The 19,720-nt window shown below is 31.8% G+C and overlaps 3 protein-coding genes across 4 annotated transcripts; 1 reads left to right on the top strand and 2 right to left on the bottom strand.

Annotated features, from left to right (window-relative positions):
• Positions 1 to 1,659: 1,659 nt before the first annotated feature.
• LOC110993084 (anaphase-promoting complex subunit 2) lies at positions 1,660 to 4,355 on the bottom strand. Its single transcript, XM_022259176.2, has one exon. The coding sequence runs from the start codon at positions 4,263 to 4,265 to the stop codon at positions 1,953 to 1,955; it is 2,313 nt and encodes a 770-aa protein (XP_022114868.1). The 5' UTR covers positions 4,266 to 4,355; the 3' UTR covers positions 1,660 to 1,952.
• A 229-nt stretch (positions 4,356 to 4,584) lies between these two features.
• LOC110993070 (ubiquitin-associated and SH3 domain-containing protein B) lies at positions 4,585 to 14,482 on the top strand. Of its 2 annotated transcripts, XM_022259154.2 has the most exons (15): positions 4,585 to 4,704; positions 4,833 to 5,030; positions 5,150 to 5,390; positions 5,469 to 5,664; positions 5,941 to 6,027; positions 6,317 to 6,486; positions 7,193 to 7,331; positions 8,166 to 8,261; positions 8,899 to 9,069; positions 9,250 to 9,323; positions 10,073 to 10,233; positions 10,884 to 11,050; positions 12,177 to 12,315; positions 12,907 to 13,016; positions 13,496 to 14,482. In XM_022259154.2, exons 2-15 carry the CDS (start codon positions 4,924 to 4,926, stop codon positions 13,738 to 13,740), a joined length of 2,103 nt encoding a protein of 700 aa, XP_022114846.2. In that variant the 5' UTR covers positions 4,585 to 4,704; positions 4,833 to 4,923; the 3' UTR covers positions 13,741 to 14,482. The 2 variants fall into 2 exon arrangements, with proteins under 2 accessions (XP_022114846.2, XP_022114847.2); XM_022259155.2 differs by lacking the exon at positions 5,941 to 6,027 and having other exon boundaries at positions 4,586 to 4,704.
• Positions 14,483 to 15,669: 1,187 nt separating this feature from the next.
• On the bottom strand, positions 15,670 to 19,402 carry LOC110993073 (dol-P-Man:Man(7)GlcNAc(2)-PP-Dol alpha-1,6-mannosyltransferase). The gene is made up of 8 exons (XM_022259161.2): positions 19,161 to 19,402; positions 18,954 to 19,086; positions 18,693 to 18,866; positions 18,222 to 18,375; positions 17,951 to 18,095; positions 17,507 to 17,733; positions 17,071 to 17,211; positions 15,670 to 17,000 (listed from the first exon to the last, which is right to left on the bottom strand). Exons 1-8 carry the CDS (start codon positions 19,284 to 19,286, stop codon positions 15,785 to 15,787), a joined length of 2,316 nt encoding a protein of 771 aa, XP_022114853.2. The 5' UTR covers positions 19,287 to 19,402; the 3' UTR covers positions 15,670 to 15,784.
• Between the last annotated feature and the right edge of the window lie 318 nt (positions 19,403 to 19,720).

The following is a 19,720-nucleotide window of genomic DNA, read 5'->3' as shown; positions in this document are numbered from 1 at the left end:
CCTTCAAATGGGTCAAATTTGTTCCATTTTCGGTGGAAGACGATTTTAGTAGCAACGCTAATGAAATGTCAGAATTCTACGGATTGAAAAAGCATAGTATAGAAATTCTCGCTCGTAAGTTTTTGTGGTAATTTAAAAAAAATTGAACAATAACAAGCAGCCTAAACTGATTCATGTATAAAATAACCTTAGGTTTAACAATTCCATGTGTAACTAAAATTCTAATTAAAAATTATGTTTGAAAAAAACTTGAGTATATCAAAACAATACTCATCAATTGTGGAATTTATTAATATGTAACTAATGTATAGTAAAGATTTTAGGGTGAACTGGTGAGGTGTTATCTGTGAATCTTAGCTTGTGAGACACCGTGAACTAAATCACTGGTTTTTATAACAAAAACTTTAGCCACAATAAAAAGATATTAAATTAAATCTTAATCTATGAATCATTAAGCATGACATCAAAATAGTAAATATTTGAGACTAACGGTACATTTGTGAATAATATCGTTAATCTTAAAATCTTGTTTGAACAGCTCTTGAAGCATTCTTGCTTTATTAACGAGTCGTTATATGAGTGCTAAAGACGAGATTTTCTCGAATTAAATTACGGTTTTACTCATTTACTCAATTTATATTGGCATGCAAAAAAAATATTTTACTAAAGAAAAACAAATGATATCATACTTTTTATTTTGTTAACGTTAGCATAGCTTTATTTATTTAAATTATTTAAGTTTTCTTGCGGCTGATAAGGTTTTACGAATTTGAAAAAGTTTCTGTATTACCATCAGTAAAAACGTCGTCCAAAAATGGTTTCTTAGTAAAATCTAAAAGCAGACTTAATAAAAATTTATGTACTTAATAATTTATTGAATAAGATTAGAAATATTGTGCATTTAATATAATTGTAGTGGGTAGGCAAGCCTTATTTTTTTATATCTGCCTACAGGCTTAAGTATAATTATTGTAAGGATTTCTGATTACTTCATTTAGCCGGGTATGTAAAAAAGGTTTTAGAGAAGATGGCGTTTAACTAATCCTTCTGTTTTTTTCATAACATTCAAGCGATTGCAATGTAGAATCAAAATGCTTGAATGAACACATACAACATGTAACATGTTCTTTTTTGTTTAATGGCAATGAAACTAAGATTAATAAAAAATATTCAAATTGCAATGTCAGAAATAATATCTGATATATCTGTACATATGTAAACTATTTGTAGAGCTTTAACTGTTGTAGTATTTACAATATTCTACTATTTATTTTTATATAGATTGATATTTCTATATGGCACTAATTTTAATTGTTATCTCTCAGCGGCTCTACTCTTATGTGTTGTTAATGTATAATTTTACGCTTTTTAGATCTGTTTTATGTAATTTTATTTGTTGTAAACCAAATGTAAAACATTTAAAATAACGTTTAGTAACATTAAATAATTGCATTTTTTGTTATGATAACAAATTTAGTCGATAACAAACTGTTATGTTTATGTGTATTTCAAAACATTTGTTTAAATTATATACTAGCATTTTGAAGAGATTTACACCATTTTATGGTATCAAAAGTGTGAGATATGTTATGGTTTCCTGTTGTGTTATAATGCATTCCAACTTATTTATCAGTATTTCATTTGCAGTATCTATCTTTATTTTATGTAGATAATATATATTAAAATTAGCTAAGACTGACACAGAAATGTGAAATCGCAAAGTATTAACTTTACACAAAATCTTGGTTTGTGGTGTGTTCCACTTATTTCAAATCCTAATCCATAACTTCTTCGAAATTAAACAACATTGTATTAATAATAGTTAACACGTTTTATAAACCACTGATAATTATATCCAAGTTTTATATTAAAATGTGAAAAATAAAATTCTGTTATATCTATAATTTCTTTTATTTAACAAATAATGAATATAGTAGTTGTAAAAATAAGTTTTATAGTTTAGGCAATTTATACATGCCACCTTGCAATACTAATTGATGGGTCCGTACTTTGGTGTCCAAAAACTGCCTTAATTCATTTAAGCTGCACTCTGTGCCAGGTGCTTGTGATGCAAACATTTTCAGCATTTGATGTATTCTCTCAAGCGGTAATGAATCTAAGTTTGTTAACATTCCAACAATATACGACCAAAAGACTTGAAGCTCACCTTCTCTTTGATCATGTGCTGAAGCCATCACACTTTCTGTTTCTTCATCTTCACAAATCATTTCTTGGACTTGATTTGAAGGTACATTTGATTTGTTAGCCTCGGATCCATCCACCAAGACATAGTAATCTGTACTTTTTTCAGTAATGAGGCCTAAGCTCTGCCAGTAAGTAATCTTTCTCCTTAAAACAGTCATAGGCACTTTCATAATATCATGCAACTCTTCAAGTAACCACTCGGGTTTATTTTGAAAATGCATAATTAGAGTTGCATTAAATGGTGAAACAGTCAAATCCAACTTTTTTTCACCTATTTCAATTTCAATATTTACATTCCCTAAGTGCGGTTTCCAGCTTAATGTTCTATTACCCTTAAGTGCTTCGTAAGCTTTTGTATAGTCAGCTAAATGTTGCTTAATTTCTTCAGGTAATTCTAAGCTTTCATCCTTGAATGGAGGCCAAAACTGGGCAGATAAAATCATTGCATTTGATGAAAATTTTGCATTCATATCTGCAAAATTTTTATCTTGACTTATGAGGGAATTAATTCTTTTGGAATCTGAAATATCCTTTAGCATTACCTCACAGAAGTGTAATTGAGATTCCCCAAATCTGAGTTTCAATAACTCTAAATAACGAATTTCTTTTTCTGTGTTAATGTCACCTTGTGCCAGTAACCTGTCTGCTAGCAATGTCCTATATTCATTGACAAATAATTCTTTACTGCCATAAACATTTACAAGCATTGATATGATATCACTTCCTTTTCGTCCTAGAGTTCGTCTTGGATCTGCATCTACGGGGTCAGGGTACCAATCATCCCAGGCTTCTTCTTTCTCATTGTCTTCATCATTTTCAGCTGCAAACTTTGCTAACTCTTCAGCAAGCTCACTGCCAGTGCCTTCTTCTGTCAAGCTACTTACAACACTTCTAACAGTGTCTTCTCGATTTCTTAAGTAATTACGAACTGGCTTAGTTACTGTGTCCAAAATAATACCAGAAGGATCTAAATGTCTGAGCGCCCTTATTGTTGATATATAGGCTGTTAATATATCAGGTGTATTTACACCAGGATGCAATAACCTAGTCTCTAAGGCAGTTTGTAATTTTTTACACAACAAAGAACATAAATTTGTACTTTCTAGACAAGTTTTTATGTCATCAATGGCAGGCTGTGAATCTGGATACTCAATAATTATATTAAATAACTGATCTATACGCAATTTCGTGTATGTTTGGTATAAGAAAAAACTTAGTTTTTGCTTAAATTTAGTTATAGCATACTTAATACCAGGTGGAGCTTGTGATGAACCTGCTGAGTAAATTCTGGTCAACCAAGTCATGACTGTGGTATCAAGCCAGTCTTCCAAGTGAGACATATGAGAAACATCAAATGCTCCAGTACATATTTTGCGAATGTGGACTTCAATCTTTTTTTGAATAAAGTTGGTCAACACCTGACCAGCAAGTCTTTCAAGCAGTTGCAATTCCACCAACTTCTTATTAGTATCATAAAAAACTTTAACAATATAGGCACAGTTACATTCTGAATACTCATTCCAACAACCTAAACAGATATCTTCATCCATATCAGAAGACTTCATGTTGTCAAAGACATTAAAAGACAACTCATAAAAATGGTTTATTATAATGTGATATGTGGTAGGTAACTGAGATAATAAAGTTGCCCTTAACAGCTGTTTAAATCCTAGTATAACATCCTTCTCCCCAAATATTGGTCTATTATCACAGCATTCATTGTTAAGGTGTTTTAATCTTCTTAACATATCAGAAAATTGATTCACAGAATCATACAGATCATTAACAGCAGACTTGAAAAGTTGAAATGCTTTGATATCCTCTTCTACTTTGGTAAATTTAGACCAAAATGATGGAGCAACATACACCCTTAAATATTTCTCGACATGAACCAATACCAAGTCACGTATTTTAACTTGAATTCCAAGTCCGACAATAATTTGTATTATCTCCTCGTACTCTTGGTCAGTGCACTCAGTAGGAAGAGTATTATTTAAAATTGGAAAAGCATATTTTATTTTTTTCCAATAACTTTTTAGCTCATCACTTTTCTGAGACATTTTATTAGGAAATAGGTAATATTATTTTAGATTATTACAATAGTCGTAGCTTATACTTTTTAGTCTCAACTCTCAACCGGCGGCAGTTCCTATTTCTATTATTATAAATTACAATCCTCAGTGACAGATGACAATAGCAATATACAGTACACTATGTATACATATTTCTAATTTACATGACACTAGCCACAGCCCTAAGAAACAAACATAGATTATATGAGTAACAAATGCAAAATTAGATTGATTCACAAAATAAGTAGAGAGATTCATCAAAATAATTAGCGAAATCAAAACAATCATCATTGTACTCATATTATAAGAGTTTTGGTCTGATGGATTTGGTATAAAATAAAATAGGATTTAAAGAATTTTCTTAAAGGATTTTTGTATAGGTTCATTTTAATTCAAATTTGAGGACAACGCTGGCCTAATATTGTTGGTAAAGTGATTTAAAAATCTCTATTAACAAAACTCTTCAAATTTTATACATTCAAGTGGTTAGTGGACTATAATATATTGTATAAAACAGATTTCACTGTGACAAAACAATTACTATTTATATTTCAGATAAATAAAGTGATACGATTAATTGACGTATGATCTCGTAATATAAGGGAAGCAGAAAATATAAGTCTTCTGCAATTAAAATTAATAAAAAATGACTAACCTTCCACCAAGAAAATTTTCCACATCTAGCAAAACATCTAAACAAGATTCCACACCATTACAAATACTTTTACAAATGGGGTTTCCGAAGAATAGAGTGTAAGAATAATAATAAGTGTCTATAATACTTATTTGCTTCACAACATACAATTAATATTTTGTGAATACAAAAATATTAAATTTATATTTAAGTATAAAATATTAATTATTTCTTGCAGACTAAAAGCTTTGGCTGCTACAGGGAATCGTAGTGTGCAACTAGCATCAGATTGGCTTCTAACTCATGTTAATGATGCATTGATAGATGTTGATCAACCAAGAGAATATATATTTTATGCCAGTCCTACAGGACCACTGCTTACCCAGTTACGAGAGTTTTGGGAAAAATCTAAAGCTGTTTCTAGTTGGAATAGAGCACACAACTTTCCACCACACATAACACTTGTCTCGTTTTTTAAGGTTTGTGAAATATAAATAAATATATTGTTGCTAAGTCACATAAACTCTTAAAAAATATCATATCTTTTTAAAATGTAGGCTGCAGATGAAGCATCTCTTCAATTGGCAAAAGCAGTTAAGCAAGTGGTTGAAATGGTTGGTGATCCTCCAATGAATGAACTTAAACTAGAACCATATGTATCTCATAACTTCATGGGTCTATTTTTATCAGAAGAACATGCAGAGTATTTAAAAAAAATTGCTGTACAGTTTGTGAAAGAAGTTTCTTCTATATGTGAGTTCTAATTGTAATCAATTAAGATCCTTTTACAAATTGATATTTTATTATATATATATATATATATATAAGTTTTAATTTATTAACATGTCACAAATTAATGTTATATCAGTTAAACTAATTTTAAGAACATTAAAATAAAAAAAATAACATTAAAAAGTAAAAAAACTTGTACTATTTAACAATACTACAAATTAATGATTTTTAACAATTCTTTCTCATTTTAAAAAGCTGTATGTAGCAGTTAATTCCTGACATGGTATATATTTGTAGTGGGTGTTAAAGTGGATACATATGAACATTTGGATGCACTGGGTGCTTGTTTTCCATGGTGTACTATGGCTCAAGAGAAAGATATATGTAAGAACTATGTGCATAGTAAGCATGCATGTATAGTAGTGTAGTGTGCTTTTTATGAGTAATGAAAAAGTAGTTTTGTTCATACTATTTGGAACATATTGTCAGGTAAATATATTTTTCTTGCTTTAGCTTATAACTATTTTTAATATAATTGACATTTTGCTATGCTTTAGTAGGCATAACTTTCAAATATTGTAACTAACTAACTAAATTTAAAATTAATTCACTGAGGTGATATGTCATTTAGCATATAAATAGAGGTTTTAAAAGTTATTAATGTGTGTTTTAGCTACAAATCTTGAGGCACACGTAAAATCCTTACATATAACGCTAGCATACCACTTTGAGGCCTCAGCGTATGATGCATTGAAAAAACTTGTTGAGGAATTAAAACCTGAGACACTTAGCAGTTGGGAACTAAGATTGTACTCCCGGGACCCTCGATTTGCTAATCACCTGGTAAGTCATATTATTTTCTATCGTCATATTTGAGGTGCCTAGATAGGCACATAAACTAAGAACTTTGAATATGTCAAATAAAAATTTGATATATAAATTTGTAGTCTTTAACAGTGATTATACAATTTAAGGCTGATAAGAGTAATACAATATTCGTCTAATAGTGTGATCTGAAAAAAAATCTACAGCATATACCTACTTAATTACATTTAGTTACAAAATTCATTTACTCATTACTTCTTTGGTTGACCATCTATTATTATAACACACACAAGCTTGAAAGTTGTTTTACTACTATTTTTTTTATGTTGATGATGTTATATGTATAGTCCTTCCCTAATTCAGTTTATATTTTTTCTATTTCCCAGTTCTGGATAATAAGATTTTCAGATAAATACAAATTCTTTAGATTGTGTACAGTTTAGATAGATTTAGTATTAAACTGAAAGAAAAAAAAACTTTCTTCTATAATGGCTAAGATGGTATGATAGTTTTCCTAAATAAGAAACACAAGATAAAATACTAATATTTCACATACTTGCTATCACATAATCAGCTTAAATAGGTTTCTAGCTTAAACAGTTCTAACCTAACTCACATGTCCACAAACTCACTTTTGCATTTACAAAGGCGAGTTGGACACATTATATAATGCACGTTCAAGCGTGAAAAGATATCAGATTACGAGAGCAATATTATTTACTAGGTGCATAAAGTGACACAAAGTTACGTTCCAGTAGCAAATGATGAATTGGAGCTAGTAATTGGAGATTATATTTATATTGAGGAAAAACAATTTGACAGCAGTCCAGACGGCTGGGTCTACGGAACGTCTTGGCTCACAGGTAATATTTTTTATCTATTCTGTTTTTGTATCGCTTCAAATTACGCCTATCGGACAGAGATGTTTTTTGTGCGAAGTCGGCTACTTGGTTTGTTTTTTTTTTATAATACTTACGTCGAAATCATTAAAACCGTTTTCACTTTTAGAATAAAATTCATGTGATCATATGATCGTCGAAAATTATTCTCTATGTTATTTAATTTTTGTATACACACGTACATAGGCGATATAATCTAGTTTTTGAATAAATAATAGACAATATAAATTGGTTTTTATTTTTTAAATGCAAAAGTATGCAAGGAAATATATGTATAAGCACGCAAATTGCAAAAAAATCTAAAATATTAATTTTGGCGTAGATACTAAAGTGTTTATTGTAATCATAATTAAGGCTGAATTCATAAAGATTGCATAATTCATAATTTGTTGTAAAAAGATTTAGGTTTTATATTTTCTTGTTTTGTTTATATAGTATTATGTTCTTTGTTTAATTTGTTATATAATATATTAATAAGTTTTATATTGCATATGTATAGTTACAGTAGGAATAGAAAGAAAATAAACAAATAAGTATTTAACGTTTCAAGTTTCATATCACGCAATACTGACATTGTAATAATGATATAACATATCTTATCTTCGAAATTATTTCAAGGTCGACCTTGAACTGTTGAGTCAGACACTTATGAATGTAAAAATCATATTCAAATTGAACTTTACAAAAGTTCATCGAAAAAACGACATATTGTGTTATACATTTCTTAAGAAGATCTTAATCTTATTTAGATGCTTTGATATTTGTATTTAGTAAACAATAAAAAACCGTATGATTCAGGCGTGAGTGGCTACTTACCGGCTGTGTATACGCAACGCACAGCCGAGTCGGACGCGTGGACGTTACACCGCACGATTACTTTGGGGAATAATTTAGGTAAGTAAACACATGCGTTGTGAAAACATAAAATAATCACTAAGAAAATATTTTAACTGTTTATCAAATAATTCCGGTGTAGGTTTTAAGTTATTAATTAGTTGTTAAGCGATCGTTAACGCATTCATAGTTTTTGTTCAATGTGTGACGTAGTGCAGTGACTGGTGCTTCTTATTGAATTATTCCTACATGGATTCAATAGAAATTTCATTAGAAAACATAATTTATCAGAACAATGAACTTTATTTATGTATGTGTTGATAGTCAATAGTGTCGGTCTGTTTTTGTGGTAGTAGACCAAACAACACAAAGATGTCGGCGGTGTATTTAAATTCTAAAATTGTGTACGTCTTAATTATTGCGAATCTAGTGAACTTAACTGTAACTTTAGATAAAGATTGCTGTCTACAAAGGTGCGATTATTCCCGTGAGTAATTTTTTTCAAATGTCATTATGAATATGAGGCTAGAACTTTTTCTATTCCCTATGTAATTATACACTAGCCATAAATTCATGGGAGTAAAAGAGACGGATGTAAGAGTGACGCGACATGAGTCGTTTGTTTATTATACCTGCGGTGCCCGCGTGGGAGGGTCGCATAGACGCATAGGTTCCCGGAATAAAAACTAGTTTACAGGTGCAGAATCGAAGTCGGAGTCTAAAACAGATGCAGATATGGCCGGCTATCCGCACGAAGATGCCTCCAATCTCGCCCAGGAAAAGTCAGAAGATACCTACAAAGATTGGGAGAATTATTGGAAAGCTGTAACCTTCGACAAGGCCGAAGCTGGAATTTTAAATGTAATAGGTATGTTTCGCGCATCGGATTGGCTATTCGTAGGAATTGAATAAACAAATACATTCAAATCTTCAAACATATGTTTGTAATAATTCCTAAGTTATTTTTTTGTTTTTGAGGGGTGGGTTCCGCCATTGCTTTGTTCAGTGACGCACCCTATTGCTATTGAATGCTATTGTGTATTTTTAGGAGATAGGGGACTCGACCTAAAATCGGAAAAGGCATGTGGTAACGGCGACACTGCGTCAATGGGTGATTGTAAGGTAAGGAATAACACGAAATTTAACATCTTTTATCTTTGATTATAGTTTTTAAAGTCTATCTGTAGGTATACAGTTTATAAAATATATAAATTATCTTACACACGGTGTCTGAAATTTAAATACAAAACTAGTTTGTACAGTTAAAGCTTTCTAAGGAGTCGTGACAAACATTTCGTGATTCAATAAAACTATGAAACTAGCTCTTGTCTCGAGACAGTCAAACTAACTTTCTTTACTAAACTACTAACTAGCTTTTTCGTTTCTTATTTAATATAACATCTGTCTTCTTACTTGAGTAATTTGTAGCATATTTTGAATATTCTACAAATTGTCGCTAAATATTTTTAATCACACATTATGTGCCTCGCCTTTTACCGTGTAATAGCGGAATGTTAAGAAATCATTTCACGATCAGAAGACTATTCAAAAAAGATTATTTCACTTAGAATGACTATTTTCTGATATAACGGCGTACAATTAAACAAACAACTGGATTTCTTAGTGCGTCAATATGAGAAAAAACTTGACTCAAAATGACGGGGTAATTTTGCAAACAAATGATACATAATTTACCAAGCCTATATAAAAATGATTGTCCCTTAAAAGCCAAAAAGAAAAGACCGTTCATTAAAAGGTCACCAACACACCCGTTGACTTTATTTTTGTCTCGTTTGCCCCATTAAAATAACGCTGCACAGTTTACTCTAAACCGGTGATGTTTAGGATTTTAATCAAGGAGTATTTTTCAGGAGGCAAAAGCGAAAGGTGGAAAGGAACGTCGGTGGATGTTAGGGATGCGTCATGGCGAAAGGGTCGACTTGACTTACGGGGCATGGGTGCCTTACTGCTTTGATGATAATGGGACTTACGTCAGAAAAGACCTTAACATGCCGTTGAAGTTGGGCGAAAGGTATGTTATCAGTTATTTGTTGGAAGTATTTAACGATTAGCAGTTAGTCACTGAAATGACTAAAAACTTTACAATGTCATTGTAACAGGTATTTGTATACCTTGACCCTCAAATGGTTTAATTGGTACGATGTTTTATTAATTTAAATATAATTTCATATTCATTAAACGTTTGTCACGGAGAGTTCATTAAAAGACGTCATATTATAAATTAATAGATCTTTGTTTTAAATTTATTTTATTTTTATAAATAAATTATTATATAATATACATTACTTAAGATGTCACGTGGAACATGGTGTAATGGTTGCCTTACAAACGATGTGTAAAAGAAAAAAAAACTTGGCGATTGAAAAGAGTGGCGGAAAGTTTATTGCCAGTTCTTCTTTTCCGTTCTACGCCCTTGATTTAATAAGTGGCAGTAAATGTAAATTTAGAAGAATTTAATATGCATATCTTTTTTGAAGTTCATTGTGTTACCTAAATTAATGAATTATTTTGATTGATTGACTCGTGACTAATACAACTTATTAACTACAATACTGCGATGACTCGACTTACTCTGTATTACGATGGACTTACGATGTCGCTATGAGTAAACATCGTAATCAAATATGGATGTTATAAAACAAATTTATTTTATTATAATAGGAAAGGCGGAAACGACTCATATGCCCTGGACACTCCGTTGACTCGGGTTGGGCACCTGCAAGCTCAGCTGGTAGGTGAAGGCATGCGTCTGAATGGAGTCACAGTCAAACACGTGTACGCATCTGCAGCTCTTCGTTCCATAGAAACCGCCCATAGCTTCCTGCAGGGTCAGTGCAATGTTCTATTATCTATACTTATCTTATTTCTTAATATAGCTAACATAAATTATATATATTTACTATGGAATAAAAAATACAAGTATAACTTATTCCACGTCATTTATTCGTCATCGGCAAAGAAAACAGGGTGTAGGCCGAGACATAAAGCCGGAGTAAAAAACTCTCGGTACCCTTTTAAAATAGTAAATCATCAAAGAACACTTATTTTAAAACAAATATCGCAAATTAATTAGAAGTAGCCTGCCTAGCAGCTAGTCAGAGGCCCTTTTATCAACAAGATGATTGTTAACTTTATAGTAAGTAATATATAACAAAAAACAATTTTACTAAAGGTGGAATATACTTAGGGTCCTGCAAGAAAAGAGCGTACCAATTCTTAAAAGGCCGACAACGCACACCCTCTGGTATTGAGTGTCCATGGCCGGCGTTATCACTTAACATCAGTCAACTCCTGCCCGTTTGACCCCTGTTCTATAAAAAAAATACGTTGAATAAGGTAATACCTTATTCGAATGTGGTATGTGATGATCTGAAAGTAAGTGTTTGGGATATGAACGTGATATTCATAGGAAATATTTTTTTTATTCATTACTTCTTCCATTGTATTAAAGCGGTTAAAGAAGCGGATGACAGGAAGGAAGAACAGTTTGATAAGAGCACAATACGTTATATATGTTTTTTGGTTATTTGTTGATCTATAAAATATGGGAAAGGCTCATAATGTCGGACACTTATGGGTGTGTCCTAAGAAATAATAACCCGTTTATTTGTTGGGATTTTAAATTGATAAGCTAAAGCCCATTTTTTTAAATGTTTACCGATAACTTTTTACGAACCAGTTAATTAAATCAGTAACTGGTTTTTGTTTCCGGTAAAATCTAATTACACCGTCTATATATCAAGCTTTTCGTTTGTAAATTAAAATTCGGCTCAAATATTTTAGTGGAGAGTATTTAGTTTGAAAATCTTGGTTTTGGTATGAATGAAACAATAATAACTCAGATAAATTCTTATAAAGTTACAGTTTCTTATAATTCGAATAATTATAAAATCTACTAAGTCTTGTGTTGTACCTACATATGTCGTGGTCCGATGATTATTTACTAATTTCCAGGTCTACAGGCAGATCCATCTGTAAAGGTTCGTGTTGAACCAGGATTGTTTGAATACAAGATGTGGTATCTGACGAAAGGAATGCCGACCTTCATGACACCTCAGGAACTTCACGACGCCGGACTTAATGTTGATGTCGAGTATGATTCTTTTTCAACCTCTTCGCCTTTAGAGCTTAGCAGTTATCATATTTTTTCTTTAACTCTTAATTAAAGACGAATAAAATTATAAGAATTCATTTGCAGTTGTAGTATTTTTATTGTTTAAAAATGCGATTGGATACAGATACCGGCAAACTTCTTGAGCATTAATCAAGGGAGTGGGGGAAAGTTTGCGCATCGTATCGCAGCGCGGGACACAAACGTCAACCGATTTACCAATCACGCGATCGACACGTCACTCTCCCCCCTCCTGCCCTCCCTACCAGTGATACCTAAAAGATTGCCGGTATCTGTACTTAAATGTTATTAATTACTTTACATGTAAAATTAATGAAAACCTTGGCACCGACTGTGCATTGTTTTATACAGTTCCTGGGTTAGTTTTAAATAATGCACCTACAATATTTAGTAACAACCCGTCTTAAAAAATATAAATAAACTGATGAATGCTATATTATGTTTATAATTCTGAAGAGCGCCTGGCTATGCTCGCGGGGCGTAACTCTGATTTAAACTAAGCCTCACTGAACAATGTATATGTATTTTTATTTTATTTGTTGTCTCTTTCAGTTACAAGCCCTATATTGACTTAGACCCTAATACGCCGGAAACCTTGGATGATTTCTTTAAACGAAATGAATTGGTTATGCAGTCGGCTTGGAACGAATCTCAGGCAGAAGGTAGGTTGATTAAATATAAATGTTATTTTTAACTTCTTTTAATTACTAAATTAAATAACTGTATCAGTAGACAAATATAAATTTGTAACGCGACAGACTCGCGTTGACGTTAACAATAGCACACTACGACCAAGACGCGTACACACAACGCACACAGAAGCGCGCGGCGTCTATATAATGCCATGATCCACCAAAATTGTAGCATTTACTAGCTAGACGTCTGCGAGTACGATAGGCCTTTGGGTCGTCTGCGAGTAGATCTTTATTATCTTCTGTTGATGCTCCGCGTTGTCAAGTTTAATCTTAGTTAGGCGGTAAGGGTTGTGATGCCTGGCGTCCTACGGTTCAGTGTTAGGTTACTCATATTGCATGTTCTAACCTACTGTTACGTATTTAATATTGTATTAAGAGGACAAATTATGTACTTTCTTAAAGACAATTGATTAAGCTCAACGGGCCATTAAAATGTAAATTTTCAGGTGGCAACATAATGTTCGTCGGTCACGCGGCAACACTAGACCTGATGGTGTTGGCATTTAAAAGATTGGCTGAAGGCAAAACTGACGAACCTAACTACCAGATCAGTCAGAATCTATTGAGAGTACCATATTGTGCAGTTGGGGCGGTACGAGACAACCCTTGGGAGGTTGTTTCTCCTCCTTGCCCTCCGTCCATCAATTCCAACTCAGCCAGATATAATTGGAAAACGCTACTTGATATATAAACTCCAGACCAGAACCAGATCTCCCAGAAAATTGTGATGATTGTTTGATTTGGAATAGTCGATTTATATACTTAGGTAATGATTTTACTTTAAATTTTAAGTAGGTTTTTGTTAGAACTAGTTAGTAAAAGATTACAAGGAGAATGTTTTAGCAGACTGCTTTTTGCGGGCAATATTGAATAAATTTATTTGAACCAGATACAGAGACTACAGGCTTAAAATAAAAATTGCCATTCCGATTGTCTTATTTAACAATAGTTAAAAGAAACAAATTCAGAGGTTATATTTACAAATGTAAGTTTTAACGTGTTGAATTTTTTGTTACAACTGTTGCCATTTCATCAATTTGGCAAAAGACAGTCCACGTTATTTGTGGCATTTTTATATTCTTAGGGACATGTTCACGTAGTTTTCTTAAGTTCTTCCCGGCTTATGTTTTAAAGTGTATACACGGCCCTAAAATCAGAGGCACTATCAGGGAAGTGGTGGGGAGTCCCTAGATCGCCTCAGTTGGCAAAGCAATGCTTATTTTTGGCTGCTTTGAGAGTGTCTGCTGCACGGTTGGTTACATACTGACAGACAGGGACGTGAGAAAAGTACGCTACTATCGATTCGAACTACGAGCTGATTTTACCATTGGCCCGATATTTTATGGCCGTGTGTAGTCGCAATTATACTCAGATTTTTCATTCCGTAGAATTCTGACATTTCATAAGTGTTGCTACTAAAAAAGTTCTCCACCCAAAAAGGGCGGAAAAAAAAGAAATGCTTCGTATTTTTTGTTTTACCTGCAAAAAGGTAAATGTAAATATTTACTTACTCAAGTGACCTATTACAGAAATAACAAATATTTCAATATCACGAGCAATATATCGAATCAACTTCAATAACTTCATTCTTTAGCTGGCATCACTGCCTACTAATTCCAGGTTTAGAAAACCTTTTTTAATAAAATAAAATGTTATCTTAACTTGTGCGTTTTTTACTGTTTGTGATGAAAAGGGACGTAATTATCACTCACCGTAGAACCACTTTTAATGTAGAGCACCGTACTTATGATAATGGATACATTCACTAACAAATAATATATAGTATGTATAGACTCAGATGTTCAAATTTGTATTGAAATTGAAAAATGAGCAAGACTAAACAGGTTTGTAATCTCTGATATGTCAAAAAATTATAGCTGTCCGAATTCTGCAGAATTAAAAATCTAACTATAGTACAGTAGAATTTGATGAGTAGCAGATACTTAAATATAATAATAGATAGTTAAAATAATGCAAACGTCCCTGATTCCTTGTTAAGTATTAAGCTAAGATTTGTGTATGGCTGATGTGGCTATAAGATCAGGTAAAATGTAATGTCAATTGGAATTTATTGTAGTATTAAATATATGGACCATTAAACTGATAACTATAGACCATAAGAGGTCTACTGAAAATATAAATGAGTCTAATTTTAATGTAGTGTCAAGTTTGGAAATACTCCCGGAATATAGGAGCTCTTTCTAGTCACTTTTCAGCATTTATGACAAAGATTTGTAAGATCATAATAACATCTTGATTGTTCGGGATCGAATACATTCAATATGGTCCGGGATTCAAAGTTGTCAGCATAACAGGGAACTTTTTTAGTAGGAAGCCACGGATGGCTGATCTCTTGATGAATTAAAAAATATTGTGCATGCTACACTGAAAATGTGTCCATTCCCTTATTATTATCTTGATTTAAACTATTTTTTAATGTTTATTAAGTTATATTTTTAATCATTTTTTTTTATAAACTATGTATTGTATCAATGTACTGAAATGATCATAAATATAAGTGTAAGGTTATAGCTAGAAGATTTTTCTTTCTATAATAAAAATATATTTTTAAATCGTTTTTTATTTCTTGAAAATTTAACAAATTTACAAAAACGATGGGACTAGAATTAAGAATTAAATTTATAAAACATTTTTAAACACTTAGTAGGACACAATAACATACATTTTAAATCTATATTATTTTAATTGATGACTAACTAGAGCCAAAATAAGATTTATTGTGTATTATCAGACTTGAAATTCATTCTTTCAGATAAAATTTCTTCAACTATCTTCTGTATCACTCTTCTATCCTCGATCTTAATGTCCTCTGGCTTAGTTTTGTCGTCATAAATTTTTCTATCAATCAGCCGTGTAATTACTTCTTCCACTATAGAATCCATATTTTCATCTGCGATATTGTTATCATTTATCTTTGCAGCGTGATCATTTGCGGCATTTGCAATATCATCCTCATTTATGCTCGTGGTAGGTGTCTGTTCATCTGTTGAAGTGGAAACAGCGTCGTTATCCCTCATAGCATCATCCATACCTTCTACAATTGTCTGTGAACCACTTTCTTCAGACGCCTGCTCTGGGATGTCCCCTCGGCCATCCGTATCTTTTTCCTCTTTGTTAGTTATATCATTTTCGGTTATTTCGTTAGCAACACGTTTATGTCGTTTCATTAATTCTTTTAATTTTTCTTTCGCGGAAGCTACGACCTCCTTTCTCGTTTCCGCCTTTATTTTCTCAATTGCTTTCTTTTTTCGGTCCGATCGGTTAAGTACCTTTGCCTTGTGTATTTCCCTTTGGGCATTTACGTCTGTTGTTTCCTGTTTTAATATAGACTCCTCGATTTCTCTACGAAATCTTTCAGTTTCTTCGTCATCCACATAAGTTACTGTACTTTCTTGTGATATAGTTTCAGTATAATACGATTTATTATTATCACTTATTTGTTCCAAAACTTCACTATGATTCTCTTGCTCATCTGAGATGTTATCACTTATATCATATTGCACTACATTTATTTGTATTTCTTCGGACCCTGTATCACTTTGTATTAAGTCATCATAGGCACTTTTACTTATCTCAATATATGGCTGTGGGTCATCTCTGAAGTTTTTCCTTTCTAAAATAAAAAGTGCTGCCTTTGTTTTGATTTTTATTGGCGGTATAATTTTATAATTCATTGCTATGTGCGAAAATGACTCCACACTGTCCAAGACTGTATGAGTTTGAGTAAATGCTTTAATGCTGGGAGAATATTTGCTCTTGGCTTCTACAATAAGGTGTGTATAATATTGCAATTGTTCTGTACTCAATGATTCATTTTTACTATAATACCAGTGGTCATGGATTTGTGTGAATTTCGTAACACCAGTTTGAGCAGCCAAATTACTTATATGAACATGTACATATGGCTCATTTTTGAGTAATTTATGGAATCTGCAACAAAAATTTAATTTGTAAAAGTTTTCAATTATAAAAATCATTTTTACATAAAAGAACCACACACCGTGTCATTGCTACTCCACCAGGATAATTTGTCATAGCTACAAGAACCAATGTAGAGGTAAATATTATATTGCATACTATTATGACTATTATTATCCAAAATAATAATTCATATACTGGTGCTTTACTTCGACGAATATATCTGAAAATAAATAAATTGTATATATACCTATATTCCTACCATAGGAAAGAAAGACTAATCACTCATTACCTTGTAAATATTTATAAAAAATTTAAAAATTAGTAAAGTTGCTTTGCAGAATATACCAGATTCTTATAATTTACTTGTTAAAAGCTAGTTGCTTCATTTTATTGCATTTTTATACTTTTCCAGATTTATAAAAAAAATTACTTCTTAATTCACAATAATCTACATAAACAATACTATCACTCACTGTCGAGGCAGAACTAAATTAAAAATAAAATAAATATCTTACATATATGAGCATGTTATCGCTGACGATACATTGAGCAATGGGAAGACATAAATTATGAATCTCAATTCCTTGTGTGGAAGAAAAGAAAATAATAATATATAAACAAATGATGTAACTATAATTGGTACTACTCTTCTGTCCAGATAAGCTCCAATCGGTAGCAACACAATGCTTGGACCAAGTCCACGGGGTAGTGCTGAATAGAAGTACCAGAGAAATGGTGATGTCTGGTGTTATAATATTAAGGTAAAAGGTGCCAAATGACAATTATTTTAGAAGCAAATGAATACATTACAGCCTTTAGAAAAATAATAAACACATTATTATTTCTCTATACTAAAGTACTGGAAAATGTATATACATTATTAAAATTACCACATAAATTTATTAATTGTCTCCTTTAAATTATATTGTTATTAGTATGTTAGGTTTTTAAAAGGATACTCCCCAGTCTGAACTCTTGTTCAAAATGGTATTAAACCAGAACACTTCTGCCTCGGGCCATACTAATCGACCCCAGAATACTGAATCTATGCATATGGTAAGCAGTATCAAGCAAATTCCCGCAGGCACTGCCACTTTTAGAAGGCTAAAATAAATAGAAAAAATACATATTATTAATATTATGTAGCATTTAGTAAATTTTCACTCATAAAATAACATATTGTGAATAAAAAAATTGTGTGATCTTTAAAAGTTTAAAACTTATACTTACTCTACAACATTCAGTTTTTTAAAATATAGATCTAGTAAGAGTAGCAAGCCAAATAACATGGTGAGCTCTGATCTAAAAATAATTATAGATGCACCCGCTGATATAATAAATTGTTTACGTCTTCCTGACAGCCAGCCATCATATGCTAAGAGAACTATAAAAAAAAATTATGGCTTCATATTTTAAAAGCTCAGTATACTAAGAAGTGACATATAAAAATTATATTTATTCTAAAACAATCACTACTAAAAGCACCATTTACACATGTCTTGTGCGCCCTAAATATTATTGGGTGTGAGACAGATGTATTTAGTTGCACACTGGCTGAATTCACAAGAATTGTATTTTAAATTTTTACTTGTTATGTTTTTATTGTTTTTAGCTTAGTTTTCTATTGTATTAGTATTAAGTTACTGTAAAAATAGGAAATAAGGAAATAAATAGTAAATAAACATTTAAATTTACACTAACCTAGAGGTAGGGCCATTATATTAGGTAATGGACGGCTCATATAAAACATAAAGTGGTACTGCGACACTGTGATAATAGTAAACCACCAGGCAAATGTATTTCCAAAAAGTTTTTGAAGAGTATTTCTGAGACGACTCCATGCTGCTATCACCGCTAGCGCTAAAGTTAAGCGCACTACAATAAAAACAAAAACCTTTTTTTACACTGCTATTTATTACTGTTTCAGACCGCATTGACGTAAATAGTTGAAAATGTACCTACCGACATACTGTGTCCAAAATTTATTTATACCAGACAGATGTAACAATCCTGCAACAGGTGAAGACAGTGCCGAAATGAAGAGAGGGCCCAAAAAAGTGCGTGGTACCACTCCCGGGAACTCTTTGTGATCATACTGGAAGAAATCTACATTTTATAACCATTTATTAAAACTCTGTATGAGTCCAAAATTAGATAATCTGGTAATACCTCTGATAGGTTAAAACGATTATATAGAATATCATGAAAAGACTGAATATTAAAGCTTTCTTCAACTTTGGTGAATGGACATAACAAAACGTGTAAGCTAGACACGATATACAGTAGTTGCACCATTTCACTTATTTAAAATAACTTTAAAATACGGAGTACTTTTTCGAAAATAAAATCATTTTAAGTGCAAAAACACATTCTTTCAATTTCTATTTTTCACATTTCTCTTGATTTTAACTGTCAAAACATAAATCAGCTGTCTAACAGTTGTCTACGAATTATTGATTATGACATTATATCACTACGTAAATCTATCTTATAAATGTAATTTGACCTATAACAAAATTATGCTCAGTTTTACCTAATTATATGATTAATTAATTACGTCTTCGATCCCGTTGCAACACTCTTGTTTTATCATTGTCCTAGACAGCTTTTCAAGCAGTGTTAAGCTTTTGAGTAGGCGAGGGTGGTTCTTTCTCAGTTTTGGGGATATCAGTCGAGACCCAAATCGGATCTATATTAAAAGAAATTAATAAAATATAAATTTAATGCTT

Source organism: Pieris rapae, chromosome 1 (assembly GCF_905147795.1).
Source record: "Pieris rapae chromosome 1, ilPieRapa1.1, whole genome shotgun sequence".
NCBI lineage: Eukaryota > Metazoa > Arthropoda > Insecta > Lepidoptera > Pieridae > Pieris > Pieris rapae.
Note: the sequence above shows the minus strand (reverse complement) of the source record. Positions and strands in the feature narration are given on the sequence as shown.

Bases quoted from the DNA above. Each gene is read 5' to 3' on its own strand.
- LOC110993084 (XM_022259176.2), bottom strand. From the start codon at position 4,265: ATGTCTCAGAAAAGTGATGAGCTAAAAAGTTATTGGAAAAAAATAAAA.
- LOC110993070 (XM_022259154.2), top strand. From the start codon at position 4,924: ATGACTAACCTTCCACCAAGAAAATTTTCCACATCTAGCAAAACATCT. The intron at 5,031-5,149 runs GTAAGAATAATA...TATTTCTTGCAG, and splicing joins GGGTTTCCGAAGAATAGAGT to ACTAAAAGCTTTGGCTGCTA. The intron at 12,316-12,906 runs GTATGATTCTTT...TGTCTCTTTCAG, and splicing joins GGACTTAATGTTGATGTCGA to TTACAAGCCCTATATTGACT.
- LOC110993073 (XM_022259161.2), bottom strand. From the start codon at position 19,286: ATGGTGCAACTACTGTATATCGTGTCTAGCTTACACGTTTTGTTATGT. The intron at 19,087-19,160 runs GTATTACCAGAT...GATTTCTTCCAG, and splicing joins ATCGTTTTAACCTATCAGAG to TATGATCACAAAGAGTTCCC. The intron at 17,734-17,950 runs GTATCCTTTTAA...TTATAACACCAG, and splicing joins ACAAGAGTTCAGACTGGGGA to ACATCACCATTTCTCTGGTA.